The sequence below is a fragment of the Coptis chinensis genome, chromosome 7 (assembly GCF_015680905.1).
Source record: "Coptis chinensis isolate HL-2020 chromosome 7, ASM1568090v1, whole genome shotgun sequence".
NCBI classification, from domain to species: domain Eukaryota; kingdom Viridiplantae; phylum Streptophyta; class Magnoliopsida; order Ranunculales; family Ranunculaceae; genus Coptis; species Coptis chinensis.
Genome location: NC_141462.1, coordinates 69,543,010 through 69,562,914, shown reverse-complemented (window position 1 = coordinate 69,562,914; position 19,905 = coordinate 69,543,010). Strand labels below are relative to the sequence as shown.

The 19,905-nt window shown below is 42.2% G+C and overlaps 1 protein-coding gene across 1 annotated transcript; it reads right to left on the bottom strand.

Moving 5' to 3' along the window:
- Positions 1-8,087: 8,087 nt before the first annotated feature.
- LOC147488610 (uncharacterized) lies at positions 8,088-8,615 on the bottom strand. Its single transcript, XM_086574430.1, has one exon. The coding sequence runs from the start codon at positions 8,613-8,615 to the stop codon at positions 8,088-8,090; it is 528 nt and encodes a 175-aa protein (XP_086430556.1).
- Between the last annotated feature and the right edge of the window lie 11,290 nt (positions 8,616-19,905).

Sequence of the window (19,905 nt, the reverse complement as noted above, 5' to 3'; positions counted from 1 at the left end):
ACAAGATGCAAGCAGTTCCATCAACACTTCATCAGGTTTTATGGTTCCCTGGCCCCAGGGGCATGATGGAGCTCAGAAGCAACCAACTCGATGCCCATAATTGCAACCAGATCCTCTCAGTCAACAAGCCTGATGGGGCTTCACTCAAAGACAAGGGAGAGATCACTAAAGCTAAGCTAGTAGAAGACTTCATCTCTGAGGTCAAGATCCTGACCAAGGCCCCCCGAAGTGAACTGACAAATGAGAACACTGGGGGCTCAGTCCAACACACCCCTCCAGAAGCTCAGATCCCAGAGGTCGCCCCACCCCTTCCGGTCAAGGAAACACCACCAAAGACTAAGACCCCAGAGGTTGCTCAGCCCACTGAAATAGCTGCTCAGACCGAGCATAAGGAAAAGGTTAACCTAGGAATTGAGGATGACCCCAAGTTCGTTTATGTAGGAGCTAACCTTGACCCTACTCTCAAGGCACAACTTGTAAGCTTTTTATCATTAAATAAATATGTTTTTGCTTGGTCGTACATTGATGCGCTTGGAATTGGCCTTAATATTGTATGCCATAAGTTAAATGTGAACTCAAATGCTAAACCAGTTCGTAAACGACCTAGGAAACTTTCCCTTAGGTTCAAAAAAGCAATAAATGATGAGATCGACAATTTTAAAAAAGTAGGCTTCATTAGAAAAGTGGAGTACCCTGAGTGGATTGCTAACATTGTGGTAGTCCCAAAAATGAATGACACAGTTTTCCTATGTGACGACTTCACCAATGTCAACCAAGAAACCCCTAAAGATGGCTTCTCCTTACCAAGAATCGACCAACTTATGGACCAAATCGCTGGCCATGAACTGCTGTCATTCATTGACGCCTACAATGGCTACAACTAAATCCTACTGACTGAAGAAGACCAAGAAAAAAACCTTATTCGTAACAGAGCAAGACATCTACTGTTACAACATCCTCCCATTCGGCTTAAAGAATGCCGGAGCGACCTACCAACGATTGGTCACCGATATGTTCCAAGATATGTGTTGGAGCTATGTGGTTCACCTCTCTATTCCTCTTTCTTTCCTAGGTCTAGCCTCTCAACTTTTTCTCCCAAAAGTCCCCCCTTTTTCTCTCTCTCACTGTTCTCTTTATACACCCTTGTCTTTCATCGTAGTCGTCCACCTGTCCTCTCATCCCTCGCTCACTCTTTTTCCAAGTATAGGGTTTCTACCGTGCACCTGCGAGATTGCTGACTGATACCATACTCCCGAGTTCTCTGACTATCGTGCCTCGGGCCCATCCTACGGTTGATCCTTTACACCCCGACTTCCATTACCACAGCTTGCATCGGGCCCATATTACCTCTAACCCTTTATATCGCAGACCCTACCACCACAAATGCCCGTTCTCGATTCCGTGGCCATATATAGTCCTGGGGTCGAGAACTCACCTCATCTCTCTACTTCAGCACCCGGCCTCTCTCTTCTGACTCTTCATCGATATGTGTGTGTGCTGTAGAGTACTCATCACGCACGTCTTTTCAGTACCTCTTTGTGTTTTGAGCCTCCATGTGTCACCCCTCTATTGGACCACCTGTCGTCTCTTCGGTTTCTTTGTCCTAGGGAGTTACCCTTTTGCCCTTCCTCTATTTAAAGTCTCGCTCCTTTCTTCTTCCTCACTTTCTTCACTAAACCATCTTGCTTTTCAATCCAGTGGTGAGTCTTACTATAGCCTCTTTCTCTTCTTGCAATTAACTCGAGGTTATTAACGGTCTTACGGATGTCTTTCCTTGTAGGTTGGCGGCCTAATTCCAAGTCTCGGTTATACTCAGCCACAATCTCTCCCATTTTTGAAAAACTCCGCAGTCTAGGATCTGCCCAAGCCGCCTTTCTAAACCTCCATCCGACCACGAGTACTCCATTGTTAGAAGTTCCAGCACTACACACCATCGCAGGCTTCACCGGTCCCTTTTACCGTCCTCCCCCTCCTAAAGAAAGGAGACCTCAAGCATCGCCTCCACCCAAGAAACATTCCCGCCTCCATACTCCCTGCCGCAGCCACATTTGAGACTCCTCCCACTCTCCCACAACTCTTGCTCTTCGTGATACTTTTTCCCCATCCGCTCCAGAAACCCTTCCCTCTTATAGGTCCATTTCCACCTGGGAAGACCAATACACCCCTCCACTTTCTCCCTCCGCTGACATGGATATCACCAAAATGAAACTATTTGACAACGATGATGATGAAGATGATGATGAAGTGATGGAAGTCTCGCCCACTGAGGTGGTTGCTTCCACTGAGGGGCCACCAAGCAAAAGATCGAGGACCTCTGTGTCTGAGGAACTTGCTCCTACAACTCTGGCCACTGACTCTACGGCCCCTCCAGTGCCTACCCATCGACCAGGTAAAGAACAAGCTCTCCCCTCCGACAAAGATGTCACCCCTGAAGAGTTCGCCCCTACTTTCAAGGTTCGTTACCGTAGGGTTAATGTCGCAGACTCCGCTCTTGAGAATCTTGACGTGGCGTCCTCTCTCTTCTATGGTTCTCAACGTCTGAAAGATATGGCCTACACAGAAGGAGGAACCTTTGAACATCACCGGACTTCCCTATACACCAACTGGGAGAAGGTACCAACTCTTACCTCTGCCCTTGTTCTTTCACCTTTCATTTTTGACTTATTGTCCTTCTTGCTTTTAGGTGAGCCTTGACATCTCCTACATGATCCGCGGCCTCTTTGGCGCTCGTGCTAAGGTGGATTCCCTGGAGAAGGAATCCTGTGGTCCTAATGGACTAAGAGCCACTTGTGCCTGACTCCAGCGAGAGCTAGAAGCCGCGGACCTAGCCAAAACCAAAGCTTAAGATGAGTTAAAGACTACAGAAGCTACCCACCAACAATACATGGATGTGGTCAACGAACGCCCGAGTCATCAGGGTGCAACCCTCTTCCTGCAGCACCAATCTAGTCTTGACACTCTTGCTCTGCAACATTAGGAAAGTACTGCGGCCCTTTTAGAACAGCACAAGGCGGACATGGTCACTCTTCAAAGCCATTTCAAGGCCCTGGCGGACAAGAGGGTGGCTAAGAAAATACAAGAAGAACATGATCAGCTTTTCAATGAGGGACGCCTTCTTCTCGAGAAGCTTTCCACCCCTGTTAGGGAGTCCACAGAAGGGAACCCTGAAACTGCAGTGGGAGTTGAGGTGCAGGGATCCACTGTGGAAGATACCACCAATGAAGCAGCAACTACTACTACATAAACCTCTACTGCGGACACCACCTCTATTGAACCACCCCCCGAAACACTTTGAGATTCTGATTGAGAATTCCCTATCTTGGCTTTTTGTATACTTCACTTGGTTAGATTACCTTGTATGCCCATCTGTGTGGATTATATATTCCTTTTGTTATGTATTTGACATTATGGATGTTTTCTTTCATGTACTATGGTTACATCCTTTACTGCTTTTGTTTTTTAGTAATAAAGTATTAATCTCATTTGGAATCTGTTTGCTCTTTCTCTCTCTACACAATAATATGAGATACTCTCTATCGTACTCTACCCTTGCTTCCCATTTGTCCCTCTTATTGTTATTTTGCACAAATCCATGCTCTAGGGCCTTTCTCCCCCAAAAGCATGTTGGGGCAACTTTATTTGCCCCACAATTTTTCTTGGACATCATGTCTGCTGGGGGAAATAACCTTGCCCCCGCTTTTCTATGTCATGTCCATGAAGGCTCCACGCCCCTGGGCAACTCTCGATGGCTTGATGAACTTCTAAAACTTTGATTCCAAATTTGATTCATCATGTCCGCAAGGGCTCCTCCCACCCCCTGCCTCTCTTGGACGGCTGATGAGCCTACTGGGGGCAACTCACCTTCCCCTAAGTTTGATTCAGACATCATGTCCGCAAAGGGCTTCTCCCCCATGCTGTCTCTCTGAGGCTGATGAGCCTGCTGGGGGCAACTTACCTTGCCCCTAAGTTTGATTCGGACATCATGTCCGATTTCTCCCATCATGTCCGGGGTGAAGGCCTCCCCATCTATCTCTTTGAGGCTGATGAGTCTGATGGGGACAACTTACCTTGCCCCTAAGTTTGATTCGGACATCATGTCCGCGAAGGGCTCTTCCCCTATCTCTTGGTGGCTGATCAGCCTTGAATAAGTTGCCATGTCAATTTCTCAAAAGTGTCGTTGTATTTTGTATTTGCAAACAGCCTAAGTCCCTTGCACTGGACTTGTATTATATTTAAACATAAAACTTTTTCAACATTCTCACATTCCAGGGTCTCTTTATCAATTTTCCTTCCATGGTTTGCAACTTGTAGGTCCAGCCCCTCCGACATCCACCACTGTATAAGATCCCTCCCAATTTGGGCCCAGCTTCCTATGATTCACTCTCTTGGTACTTGGAGTCACTCTGCAGAGGACGGAATCTCCCACTTGGAATTGCCGCGGCTTCAACCTCTTGTTATACTGCCTTTGCAAGCGTCTGTGGTACTCCTCTAGCCTAAGATGCGTGGTGTCCCTCCCTAGACAGTATGCCCTAGTTCAAACCCTCCTCAACAGCCTTAGTGCGGGTCATGGATGCCACCATTTCTGACGGGATTACTGCCTCTATGATGTAAGCTAATGAGAAAGGAGTCTATCTAGTGGAAGTTCACGGTGTAGTTCGATAAGCCCAGAGCACATGACCCAACTCATCGGCCCACGCCCCTTTTTGATCTTTGAACTTTCTCTTGAGATTGTTCATTATGGTCGTGTTAGATGATTCGGCCTGTCCATTGCCCTTGGGATTGTAGGGAGCCGAGAATCCCTGTTTCACATTGTATGCCTGCAAGAAATCTTTCACCTTTGATCCTGTGAGCTGTGTTCCATTGTCCGCTATGAAAGAATGTCGTAGTCCAAACCTACATATGATATTTTCCCATAAAAATTTAATCACCTGCTCCTCCTTCACATGTTGCAATGCCACGACCTCTATCCATTTGGTAAAATAATCTGTAGCAGCTAGCATGAATCTCCTCTTGCCACTGGCCATAGGTAGCGGACCCACAATATCCATAGTGCACATGGTGAACGGCCACGGACTTCATACATTGTGTAGTAGCTCGGCGGGTGCGAATATTAATTAAGAAAACCTCTGATATTTTCCTCATTTTTTAGCAAACTATACTGCGTCCCTTTTCATATAGGGCCAAAAGTAACCCTGAGTCAAAAGTCGGTGTGCTGTGGTTCTTCCCGCTGAATGGCTCCCACAGTCTCCCCCATGCAGTTCTGTCAGTACCTCTCGTGCGAGATTCGAACCCAGACACTTTAACAGCGGTCCATCGAAATTCTTTCGGTACAGCTCTCCCCTCTATCAATGTGTATCTCCACAAAGTCTGTTCCAACCTTCTCCTTTCTTTCTTATCAACCACCTCTCCTCTAGACAGAAAGTGCTTAATAGGGTCCATCCATCCTCCTACCCCTTCCACGGTTTGGCATACTTCTTTTGCCTTCTCGATACTCAGTTTCTCTAACCTCCTTACTTTTATGGTTCTTTCTCCAGACGCCGGTATTGCGGCCGCTACATAAGTTAGGGCGTCTGCATGTTTATTCTCACCACGACCCAAATGTATGAACTTGATCTTTTTGAACTTCGCCGCTCTTCTGTGTACAACCTCTAAATATCTTGACATTCGTGCACATCTAGCGATGAATCCTCCGTTTGCCTGACATACTACCAAGTTTGAGTCTGAATACACTGTCAACTCGTCCACCCCCAAATCCTTTGCCATTCCCAACCCCGCTATCATAGCCTTATATTCTGACTCATTATTGGTTGTCACGAACCCCAGCTTCATAGTTAGTTCTATTCTATTGTTATCTGGAGTAACCAATACGACCCCTATTGCGCTGAATGTATCTGTGGCGAACCCATCTGTGAACACTCTCTATCTGTTCCTCTTATCCCATGGATCTAGTAGGTCCGGTTCCCTATCATGTTTGGGCTCCATGATCATCTCTTCCCCCCAAATAGGATCCTCCGCTGGGATCACCGCCAAAAACTCCACCACTGCCTGAGCTTTCTCCGCGGTCCTTATTTGATATTGTATTTCATAAGAACTTAGCATCACCGCCCATTTTAGCATTCTTCCAGACTTCTTCGCTTTCAGTACTTGCTTGAGGGGCAGATTTGTTACCACCACTACCAAATGTGTTTCAAAGTAGGGTTTCAACTTCAATGCCGAGAATATCAATGCCAAAGCATACTTCTCAACTCTACTGTACCGGGTTTCTGCTTCCAACAAGGTTTTGCTCTGGAAATACACCAGTTTTTCAACCCTATCAACCACTCGACGACGACTGAACTTACTGCATACTCTGTAAGCCCTAGATATAGGTACAACTTCTCTCCCTGTTCGGGCCGCAACAACAAAGGCACCTTGCCCAAATAACCCTTCAGTTCCTGAAACGCTTCCTCACATTTTGTCGTCCAAACAAAGTCCGGGGTACTCCTTAATAATCGATATAACGGCCTACATTTGTTTGACGACTTCGAAAGGACCCTGTTCAATGCCACGACTCTTCCCACTAATCGCTGCACCTCTTTAATATTATAAGAAGAGGGCATATCTATCAAAGATCGTATTTGTTCGGGATTAGCTTCTATGCCCCGCTGAGTAACAATGTACCCCAGAAACTTTTCTGTGGTCACCCCAAATGTGCACTTATCTGGATTGAGCTTTAAATTATGTGTCCGTAGTATGCTAAATGTTTCCCTTAGGCCCTCTAAGTGTTCTTCCTCCGACATGCTCTTTTCCACCATGTCATCTATATATATATTTCAATTCCTTTCCGGATCTTGTTCTCGAACATTTTCTCTCCCAACTACTAGAAAGTGGCCCCGACATTCTTCAAACCGAACGGCATCCTCGTATAACAATATGTACTGCCTTCCACCATAAATGACGTCTTCTCCTGATCCGGTCTGTACATCGCGACCTAATTATACCCCATCGACTCGTCCATGAACGAAAATATTTTGAACCAACTCATCCACCCGTGGCATTGGGTAACTGTATTTAAAACACTCTAGGTTAACGTCTGTGAAGTCCACACACATACTGACTTTGCCATTTTTCTTTGGTATCGCGACGACGTTAGATAGTCAGTTTGTGAACTCCATTATTCCTAACCTTGTATTATTCCTCAACATTAGGGTGCCCGAACCGATCCGAATCCGAATAGTTTTAAATATCCAAACCTTATATTCGTTCAAAAAGTCAAAAATATATCGAACCCGGAGATCAACCGACTAACCCGAACCGAATAAATAATAAAAATCAAAATCAAAAATATATCCGAATCCGACCCGATCGGATACACACTAAAAATTCAAAAGTCCAAAATATATCCGGATCCAATTAACCGGCTGCAGACGGAACCCGAACCAATAAATAAACGGATACAAAATCAACCCGAACCCGAACTATTCTAATACTCCTCAACCCGACCGATTCCCGCCCTACTTACTTCGCCTAATACGGGGCTTTGCATCTTCCTTCATATGTAAGCGGTGACATGCGAATCCTGGATCTAACCTTGTGATATCCTCAATTTCCCAAGCAAAGACATCCTTATTTTCTGACAAGAACTGTACTAACTTTCTCTTCCATTCCTCCGGCAAGCTGGATCCAACTGATGTAAATTTCTCCTCCTCTCCTATTCCCAAATTCACTATCCCAATCTCGTCGAGGGTCTTCGGTCCCATCGTCGTCTCCGCCTCCTCCACCACGGTGGCACACTGTAATTGCTATGCCTGCCTCTTTCTAGAGTGTGATAACTCTCCTTCTGTTCCGCGGACCATACCCTTCACCGTCCCTTGATAGCTATTCTTAGTTGCCACTTGATCACCGTGAACTTCATACATCCCTGTCGTAGTGGGGAACCAAATTACCTGATAGTATGTTGAGGGTACCGCCTTCATCTCGTGGATCCAACGCCTTCCCAGAATGGCATTATATTGAGAGTTGGAATCCACCACCATAAATCGAGTGAATACTATTACCTGTCATATTGTCACGGGCAGCAAGATTTCTCCCATAGGCTTTATCATACTTCAATTGAATCCATACAAATTGGTCCGTAGAGATCTAAGCTGCCTTAGATCATTCCTCATTTCCTCTAAGGCCCCTATGAATAACAAGTCCACGGCACTACCGTAATCAATCAACACCCTTTTCACCATGTAATTGCCCATCGCAACCGTAATGACCAATGCGTCTTCGTGGGGGGAATCAACAGCCTTGAGATCAGCGCTTGAAAATACAATCCGTTCCATTCCCTCCGTCGACCACGATTTCAGCCACGGTGCTCCTTTTACTTCATTGATCTGTTGTATACTCACAGTTCTTCTTATCTTCTCTCTATGGGCGTTGTGACTCAGAGCCTCCCCGCTAAAAATCTCGTTAAACGTTCCAAGTATCCTACCCTGATTCGGTTCCCGCTCCTCAGCCCGGGCATCCGCCACAAACTCTCTCATCCTCCCCTTTTCTATCAGCCTCTGAATCAACCATTTCAACGCATAACATTCATTAGTCTCATGATTCCGTAGTTGGTGATACTCACAGTATGGCTTGTTCGGCATCTCTAGCGGTTTGCTTCGAGGTCCTTCATATCCCTGAAGATTTTTTGTCAAAGGCAAGATCTCACTCAACGGCCTATTTAGTGGAGTCAGCTCCAATTCGTGATACAATTTTCTCTCCCTATTCTCTCTCCTGACCCCCTCCCTACTCCTTTCTGACCGTGATGAGTATCCGCGGAACCCACCATTCCCTTTATCGAACACCTCCGTTTTCCGATGATCCCCCTATTTTTCTAAGGATAGCACTGCCTTCCCTGACCTTCGAGATTCTTTCTGCATTGTGTCCTCGAACCTTATGTATTTTTCCACCCCGAGGATATAGCTCGTGTAGAGTCGTGATCTCATTCTTAGCTAGGGATTGATGCATCCCCATTCCAAGTCGCAGACCTATTTCAAACACTATTACCGCGGTCCTTTCATCCATGTTTTCCACCTTCAACGTCTCTGCCTTAAGTCAGCACAGATAATCCCTCACTGATTTCGCGGATCTTTGCCTAACGTTGAACAATGCCGCGATGTCAACCACCCTCATTTTCTGATGTATAAAATGATCTATGAATGCTTGTTCCAATTCTTGAAAACAATGTATGCACCTTGACGACAACATGTAGTACCAATCCGAAGCCCCTCCCTTGAGACTAGCCGGGAACATCATACACCGTAGCTATCATACTGAGCCTCTTGCCAAAAAGGCATCTGCTATCAAAAATGATGAATGTGATCCGCTGGGTCTCCCTTGCCGTCATATCTTTCGAACTAGGGTTAATTGAAGCGCTTCGAAACCTCTGATTCCCATATATTATCTGCTAATGGGTTTCAGTTTAGACACCCGCGCGCCACCATCTGGCTAGCCGCTCCCCCTCGCACTTTCGCCTACTAAAGATTCGCCTCCCGGTCCTTTGTTTATCATTTCTTGAACTTGCTCCATTGTAAGGCCTGTTACTGGGTTTTCAACGAGATCTGGCATAACTTCTTCATTATCAGACCACCTACTTTCTTCCTCTCCCGGTCCCTCCTCCTCCTTCTCTCTTTCTCTTCTGAACGCGTAATTCTCTTCCCTCAACCTCACGATCTCTTCCTACATGAGTTGTGTCTCTCCCGATGCTGAACCCGTGTCCGTCTCCTCTGCTCGGTTTCCTCTTCCATTACTCACCACCTCCACTTCTGGCTCCTCCGTTACCACCTTTTTCAGCCTTCCAACCCCTATCTTCACTACTGTCGTCATCCGTATCTTGTTTTGCTCTCTCTTTCCCCAAAGACGGTGCCAAATGTTGGAGCTATGTGGTTCACCTCTCTATTCCTCTTTCTTTCCTAGGTCTAGCCTCTCTACTTTTTCTCCCAAAAGTCCCCCCTCTTCTCTCTCTCACTGTTCTCTTTATACACCATTGTCTTTCATCGTAGTCGTCCACCTGTTCTCTCATCCCTCACCCACTCTTCTTCCATGTGTAGGGTTTCTACCGCGCACCTGCAAGACCGCGGACTGATACCATACTCTCGAGTTCTCTGACTATAGTGCCTCAGGCCCATCCTATGGTTGATCATCTACACCTCGACTTCCATTACCACAGCTTGCATCAGGCCCATATTACCTCTGACCCTTTATATTGTAGACCCTACCACCACAACATGTTAGGTGATACCATGGAGGTCTATGATAAGAGCCCAAAACTGTAGTTTTAACCCTGTAACAGACATACTTTTAGACCAATTATGTGAGTAATAATTAAGAGTTAACACTGACATTCGTGTTTTATGCATTTCGGGCTTCAAAGTCCATTATGTGCGTAAATGTGCCACTTTAGCGAGATAAAGGAGCAAAGGTCGGTTACTAAGGAGTTCCATGATTAAAGGCCAAGATTCAAGAAGACAAAGCCTTTCTAAAGCCCGGCCAAAAGCTGAAAAAGTCGACCGGCGAAAACAACACACAAAGTCGTGAGAACTTCCGAAGGCCATATCTTTGGACTCGGACCTCGAATGGGGCTTACTTTATGTCAAAACGACCAGCTCGGAAAGAGCTTTCCAATGGTCTAAGCCGTGATCCAATCAGAGGAGAAAAAGTGGACGAAAAGTCTATTGAAGCCAACTGCAGCTGAAGAGGCCTTTTTGGACTGAAAGAATTGGGTTTTGGGCCTGATTCTCGGGCCCAAAACATGGCTCCAAGCCCATGCACGATTTTTGGATCTGAAAGTATAAAACAAAAGCTTAGCTCTTTGTTAATTAGATAGTTAATGGTAGATAGGTTAGAGTAAAAAGTAGCCATTAAAATAGCTTATAGATCTAGTTTTTATTTAATTGTTTTTAATTAAGTTTAATTTCAATCCAATTCTTGTTTTAGATTAAACTATTAGAATCATTACTCTTAATTAGTTTGATTAATAAAATAGCTAGTTGTTAAATTTCGATTCTTGTCATTTACATTTGTGTTAGATCTGATTCATTTATTACTTGTTATTCAATTCTTAGTTATTAATTAGATTTTAATTATTGTTTAATTTAGATTAGTAAGTTTCAATTCTTTATATCATGTTTAGTTTAAATTTAATCGAAAATGATTGCGTAATGATTCTCGGCTAAACCTCCATTAGAGGGGGTTTAGAAGCCTTGATGAAAGCTTGATTCCGACTATCGTAGAATCGTCGTAATTTCCTTTCCACTCTAGAAACGATTAGTTCACCATGAGAATGGGTTTAATCGTTCACATGCTAGTTATGAATTGGTAGGAATGCCATGTGTAATTAGGGATTAGGAAGAACCAATTGTTCTCGCGGCGATTCAATTCGGATACGACGATTAAATGGATTAATAGGATAAGTCGAAGTTAAGGTGGAATCAATCCCCCTCTAACTCCTTATCATAGAATCAACGTAGCATTCCCTTAGTTGTCCTAATAGTTGACTAGTGCATCTTGTGGGTAGTTGCATCGTAGTCTAGTTGCCTTTTCGTAAATCTCTCATTAGACTTAGAGATTGAATACTTATACTTAGAGAACATTAACATGCGGAAGGACTAGGAGTAGAACGAATCACTCTACTCCACTATATCTCATAGGATTGAGAGTAGAAATCTTTGATAAAGCTAATAGACTCATAAATAAGTTTTAGTTTACTTACGTTTTGAGTTTCATCGTTCATTTCGTAGGTAGACTATTTAATTTTATCGTTTATTCAATTTTATGTTTTATCAAATGGCGCCGCTGCCATCTTAGTTTCACTTTTGTATTATTTTCGTAGTGTTAGTAATTTTCTTAAAGTCCCATTTCACCCACCCACCCGTGTTTGATTCATATTGTGGTTATCCGATTCAACGTTGGAAAGTTCCGACAAAATAACACCGAAGGCCGACCGCTTCTAGCAGAGCGCACTGCGTTCTATAGCTGGAGCAATAAGCCGACCAGCCCCATGTGGGCTACCATGCTTAAACTCGGAATACCAAGTTACACGAGCACGCGCACGCCTATCAAGACGACCAGCCATTAGCAAATTTTTCCCGATTTCGGCGGTTTTGATTCAACTTTGATTTTTCATATTTTTCAGTGTTCTAACTTGTTATACACACCGAACACGCCAGAACAAGACGCTATTCATAAGCAAATCAGGTATTCCTTTCTTCCACACCTCGCATCTCCCGTTAGAGGTTTATACTAGTATATCGAACTGTTTGATTTTGATGTGTTTAGCTAAGTTTGGTTTTAGCCTTGTATGAGATTAAGGTAACAAAAAACACAGACGTAATTACACAACAACGCCAACAAACAAGTCTATCTAGTATACCACCAACTACACCTCTAGCGACCAGCGACCACCTTTAGCAAATTTTTCCGATTTCGGCGGTTTGATTCAACTTTGATTTTTCATATTTTTTCGTTGTTTCTAACTTGTTATACACAAACACGCAAGACGCTATTCATAAAAGCGAAGCAAGGGCCTTGTCAGGTATTCCTTTCTTCCACACCTCACATCTCCTGTTAGAGGTTTATACTAGTATATCGAATTGTTTGGAGTGTTGATGTGTTTAGCTAAGTTTGGTTTTAGCCTTGTATGAGATTAAGGTCCGGCGAACAAAAACACGCATCGTAATTACACAACAACGTCAACAAACAAGTCTATCTAGTATACCACCAACTACACCTCTAGCTACTATTTCACACACATCACCCGACACAATGCCCGGCCGAAGAAGAAGAGACTCCTCTCTCTCGACTTCTACAAAGCCTTTGAGCGATAGCCCCAAATCTTGCATCGTTCTAGCGACCCGATTGGGGATTTCGAATGCCCCCAAATATTTTTAATTTGTTACCCGTTTTCATGGATTAGACCATGAAAAACCTTATCAACTACATCGTAGGATTTGAACAAGTCCTTACAACATTCCACCATCCTACGGTTGGTGCGGAACAAATTAAACTCGGGGTATTCCCTTTCACCTTAGCCGATAAAGGCGTCTTGGTTAAGCGCCCAAACGCCCTAATTGCTCGTGGACTTGTGGGCTAAACTTGTTCAAATTTGTTTATGGAACATTTTACCCACCCCTAAAGGCGGATGAGATGCTTTCCAAGATTCATTTTTTTCGACAAAATCCTCATGAATCATTTTCGTGAGGCTTGGAATCGTTTCACCGATCTCCTTATAGAGTGTCCACATCATAATTTAGCGAAAGACACGTTAGTTCGTGCCTTTTTCAAAAGACTTCTACACCACCATAAAGAAGTCCTAGACATAATGAATGGGGGTAGTTTCTTAAGTAAAGGAGCCTCAGAGGCATACAAATTTTTGGAAGATCAGACTAAGCGTAATAATTATTGGGGGGGGGGGGGTAGTGACGATTACTCCCGCTCTGCTAGTTCTTCTTCAACAGTTAAGGCTACCAGTATGTTTGAGGTTAAATCAGATCCTGAGCTTAAAACTCTAATTGAATCCCTCACAAAAAAGGTAGAGGCCATTTCTGTACAACAAAAGCCAATCCCCGTCATGAATGTAAATTGAAATCCATGTAGTTTCTGTTGGAGCCTTGAGCATCACGACTCACACTGTCCTATTGCCTATGAACATGCTTGTTCCATTAATAGTGAACCTAACGCCCCTTGGAGACAAAATCCCAACTTCGGTTGGAGAAATAACCAAAACGTCACACCTCAAGGGTACAATAATCAATATGTTAGGCCTACACACAGCTTTAACCAAACCCCACTACGACAAGGACAGGGTCAGGGTAATTTTAATAATTATAACAACCAAGTGCAACCTCGACAAGGTCAAGGTAGTTATAATAATTATAATGCTAATAGAGGTATCGTTCCGGTAAATAATAACTATCAAAATCCACCCATAAATAATTCATTGAAATAGTTCCATCCACACCACCCGTGACTACTACACCCACAATAACCGGATCGTCTTGACACCTTCATACAAGTGAGCCAAAAACTTTTCCAAACCATGGCTCAATCTAACCAACAAATTTCTACAATCCGTTAATAATTTAACCCAACAGTTGGCTCAAAATAAAGCCCAACCCAAAGGTGTGTTTCCAAGTCACGAAATACCTAATCCTAAAACAACAAATACAGCCTTTGAGGTAACCGATAATACTAGTAAGGAACATGAAAATGTAGGTGAGCTAAAGGCCATCACCACTCTCCGATTAAAGCAGAGTGGTTGATAACAAAGTAACTATGCCTATAGTTACCCCACCAAGAGTAGCCCTATACACCGCTATATTACTAGATACCCCGAAATAGAAACTGAAGAGCCTACCACCGTAGAGGTACCGGTTACAACACAACCTAAGAAACAGAAGCCACGGTTAAACATCCGTAATACCATTGCTAAATATAAAAAATAAACCGCCGTTTCCACAAAAATTAGCCGTGTTAACTAGGGATACAAATTATGAGGAGATTAGGGATGTTTTCAAGAATCTAACTATAAACCTTCCCTTCCTCAAAGCTATAAAAAAGCTACCACACCATGCTAAGTTTCTTAAGGAATTGTGTACTACTAGGCGTAAGACCAATATACCAAAAGACGCCTTTTTAACAGAACAATTCCCAACTTTATCTGAACATAATGGAATTGTTAAGTACAAGGACCCTGGTCGTTGATAAAACATAAATTGATAGTTTTACCTACGAAATAAAGCGATGAAACTTACAAATGCAAGTAAAACTAAAACTAAATTATGATCCTATATTTTTATCAAAGTTTCCTACTCTCAATTCTATTGAGATAGAGTGGAGTAACAAATTCGTTCCACTCCTAGTGCTCTAGCATGTAATTGTTTTCTAATCTAATTAATCAGTCTTAAGTCGGAGAGAGCTTTTAATGGGCGTGATATACTACGATACTTACTGAATTTGATTACTTAAATTTAACTACTTAATACTATGGAAATATGATTGTTTTGAATCTAGATAAAGGATTAGAGGGAATTGAATCCACCTTGAATCCAACTTAATAGCCTAGCATAGATTCTTGTATCTCGATTCTTACGTTCTTACGGCAAGAAATTCGAGTTCTAATCCCTAGTGTTCATGGCATTTCTACCGAGTACTAACTAGCATGTGAAGTCGTCCACCCATTCTCATGGCGAATCATGACCTTCTAGAGTGGAATAGATTCTACAATGCTTCTACACTATACCACTAAGCTTTCATCAAAGCTTCATTAACCCCTCTAATGGAGGTTTTAGCCTTGAATCATTCCGCAATCATTCCCATATGAATCTAAACTAAACATATTATCAAGATTCGAAATTTACTAATCTAAACTAAACAATGATTAAATTCTAATTAACAACCAAGAAATGGTAACCAACAATAATTAAAACTAGATCTAATAGATTGAAATAACACAATTCAAAATTGATAAAATAACTATTTTATTTATCTAATCAATCAAGAACAATGATTCAAAGACTTAATCTAAAACAAGAATTGAAAATGGAACTAAAGCTTAATTTAATTAATGAAAACAGATCTAGAATTATCTATATTATTTTAGGTCTAACTAGCTACCATTAACAAAGATCTAAGCTTTGGTTTTTATACTTTCAGATCCAAAAATCGTGCATGGGCTTGGAGCCATATTTTGGGCCAGAGAATCAGGCCCAAAATCCAATTCTTTCAGTCCAAAAAGGCCTCTTCAGCTGTAGTTGGCTTCAACAGACCTTTCGTCCACTTCTGCTCCTCTGATTGGATCATGTCTTGGACCATTGGAAAGCTCTTTCCGAGCTGGTCGTTTTGACATAAGGTAGGCCCCATTCCGAGGTCTGAGTCCATAGATACGGCCTTCGGAAGTTTTGCTGACTTGTGTGCTGTTTCAGCCCGTGTCGACTTTTCAGCTTTTGACCGGGCTTTAGGAAGGTTTTGTCTTCTTGAATCTTGGCCTTTAATCACGGAACTACTTAGTAACTGACCTCTGCTCCTTTATCTCGCTAAAGTGGCACATTTCTGCACATAATGGACTTTGAAACCTGAAATGCATAAAAACACATAATCAGTGTTAACTCTTAATTATTACTCACATATTGGTCTAAAAGTATGACTGTTACAGGGTTAAAACTACAGTTTTGGGCTCTTATCAAACCACCCCAAACAGCATTTTGCTTGTCCTCAAGCAAAGATGAGAAATTAGAATAAGTGACCAAAATGGAGTTTTATCTACTCGTTTAAAGAGTCATTGCATCACCATATATATGCAACAGGCCTTTAAACCACTAGGAATTCCCTAGTGGACGAGTTATAGCCTCGTGAGAGTTTTCCAGTGAAGGTACTCACAAACTTCAACTATACTACAACGACTAAGAAATAAAACTATTGTTTCCTCATTCATGTCCCAACTATCTATACATCTCACTAGCAAATGAATAAGAATAACCAAGTCAAAAACCTAAACTAATATATGCATAATAATCAATCATATATGATACAAAGATATATACTATGAGTAATACTATGAAATGCCTAGCAGGTCCGTTTATGAAAACTTCGAATAACGCCCCAAGTAGGTCCTCACATAATTGTCAAGACGAAAACCACTCGATTTTTCCGCTCAAGTTTCATTTCTCCGATTAATGCGGTGGGCACACTTTTACCTTCCAATCTCAATGACAAGGAAGCCGGAGTCGATCAAACACATCTGCCACTTACTATCACACTAACCTATTCCTAATTGAGCTAGAGGTCTTTATTAGGTGTTCATGGGATTAGGAGATGGTTTAAGAAGGAAGGAAATGGATATTCAAAAGGACAAGTCCGAGATAATAGAGTCTTCATATTATGTAACTTAGAGAAAACCTTGTTATTTTCTTTTGCTTCTATACTTTGTTTCCATCCTTAGCCATATTTTTTTTTTTTGCTTTTGACTCTTTTATTCTATTTTTTTTTTTTTTTGAGTTTTATTTTATTTCTATTTTTATTTTTCTTTTCTTTGGATGGAAATTTCTTTTCTTATTTTCTAAAGCAACTAACTAATTTTTTTTTTTGTTTACACAGGTTTTTCTCTTCTTCTTTCTTCCTCATTCTATTCTCGGACTTATTCTAAATTGGGTTGAGTTTTTTTTTTTTTTTTTTTTGTAACAGGGTAAATGATTTGTGGTTTATGAAAAGCTAAAGAAAGGCTCGAGGGGCTTAATTAGCGGAAAATAATTCATAGGTTTGAATTTCTCGCTATATCGATCCAAAGAGGGCCTAAATTCTCGCTTAGGATATGGCATAGTGATCAAGCAAGTGGACGTGTGATTTCTCTATCCGATTTTACTTCTCCTTTGTGTCATTTCTCAAATGTTCCGCCATATAAGGCTTTAGGCTATATTCTCACAGGATTTGTAGAATAAGTACTCTAGCCTAGATTCCGAAACTTATCGCTAACAATCATAGATACTCATGTAATATATTTATAGATAGATGCAAAGATTATTACCTACATATTAACCTAAGTTTCTAACAATTATTCTGGATGCAAAAGCTACGGAGACTTCTAGATTGTTAAAAGCATAGAGAAAGAAAACAATACCAATATTCCTAAGTGTATAGCATAAACTTATTTATTTATATTTTTGAATTTTTTTGAAACTTTAACTAGAAAACAAATGCATATTATACATATCTATATCCTAACAGATGCCTTAATTACACATGTTTCTATGCCCCCCCCAAACAAGAATCATGCTTTGTCCTCAAAGTATTGTAAATAAAGAGGGTAGGAAAAATACCATTAAAACGTGTGAAATTCAGGAACATCTGCAAAACAAAGTTAGAACGTACTAATATAGGAAATAAAAACCCGACGCCCCTCTATAAGAGTTCCACCCATTATGGGGGTAACCGAATTAAATTGCTTGGGACATAAGCGCACACTAACAAAACTAAAAACTTACCTTATCTCCCTTTTAAGCATCCTCTTCCTCATTAGTGAGGCGAGGTTCCTTCGCATCCCCGCCAGCCTATTGTAATTTGCCAAGCTTGCCGCCGCCATCATCTACTAATGCTAACCTGTTAAGTTATATCATCCGATGGGATGTACGGGCAACCAAATGAGGTTGTACCTGCCATCCCGGCCAAGTCATTATGCATTAACGAACGAACCACCACCCGATTGGTGGGTCTCATGACTTCAACCCTTTTCCAATCTGTGAATTGTGCACGTAATACAGTAAACAACTACGCGATGATGCGGCTTACCAAAACAGGCATAAGAAGATACTTATACCTCATGCTTTGGGCTCTCTTAAGACTAGCGACTAAAACTCGGGGAATGTCATATCGGGCGACGCCCCTCATTAAAGCGAAGAAAATGTCACCAGCCGATCGTTTCTTGAAATGAATCATTATTCCCCAAAATATTCATCGGGATGAATAACATGGTGGTGCCTACGCTTAGGGAAAGGCTACCAAGGGCAATGCTATATCGCCCCGGTCCATTACTCGAAATACCCTCCCCATAATAATACTCATGGAAATATGTATAATCATAAAGATATGCATTATCGGGTCATATATGCCCATGTGTGAACAGGATCGTATTGGTAATCCCGAAACTAGAGCGACCACATTTTTATCGAATTGATGTGTCGTGTCCTTGACTCACGACAGAGAATTCTTGTTCTCCATCCCGATTACAATAGAATTTAACATGGTCGAGAAATAAGCAATGGTCGTGGTGAATATGAATCGTCATCACTTACCGCGATAGATGACGCCATCCTAATCACAGGATTCTTTGTCGGAACCAATGTCCATAGGTCTCGGTGCCCAACACATCTTTGAAGAACTGTTCGGGTATGACTATAGGAGATGTCATCACAATAACTCTTTGAATAGCTCCACAAAAATCCTCGAATGACCGTCTGAAAATTCAATTTTTTTTGCGTTAATCGAAGGCGGTAGCGGCGGCTCACATAGAAGTCGGTCGCTCGTGGGGTTTTAAATTATAGTGTTTTGGGCTGGTCGCTGGCAAAGAGGGGCGCTGGTCGCTCGACAAAAATTTTCGAAAAATGTAAAGGGCGCAGCGGACGAAGAAGGGCTCGGCTTGAAACCGAGTTTGGAGCAAAAAGAAAGAAAAAACTTGGAGTGGAAGGTGCGGGATGATGGTGGGATGTAGTGTGGTTTGTTAGTGTAGAAAGAAAGGAGTTTAAATAGGTTCCGAGCTACCAAAACGAATCGGGGAAGTTCCCAAATTGTTTGAAGGCAATTTCGAAAATAAAAAATTCCAAAACGAAAACGGAAACAAACCATTTCCATGATTTTCTAAAAATCCCGGTATCTTTCATAATGGATTTAGAATAGTAACTTCTAAACTCTCAGATTTCATGCTATCACCACACAAGTCATAGATATGCCGATATCGCCAAATTATCAACCTTCCCTCCAAGACAACTTACAAAGATATGATCATATAACGACTTATGCTCGGTCTAAATATTTTCACCCCCCCAAACGAAGTCGGAAGGTGGGATTAATGATAAAAACAAGCAGTACTCGAAATTAACCAATTATATTAAAAATAAAATTTAAATCCAAACAACATAAAACAAACACATGAATATTTAAATTTAACTACCTAATTAAAATTCAACTAATAAAACGAAATTATGAAATAACAGCGAACTCCAACTGATGGTGAACACCTAGTTGTGTGATGAAGATGGACCCTGAGATGGAGATTGGCTATGGGATGGAGAATGGCTTGAACCATCTGTCCTTCGGCGACGACGCTCATGCCCGGCTTGACTCGGCTGAAACAGAGTCCTCCACGAAAGTGGCATCGTCCGTAGCATCTCTATTCGAACAAGCGCG

Excerpts from the sequence above, each read along its gene's own strand:
- LOC147488610 (XM_086574430.1), bottom strand. The coding sequence starts at position 8,615 with ATGCCGAACAAGCCATACTGTGAGTATCACCAACTACGGAATCATGAG.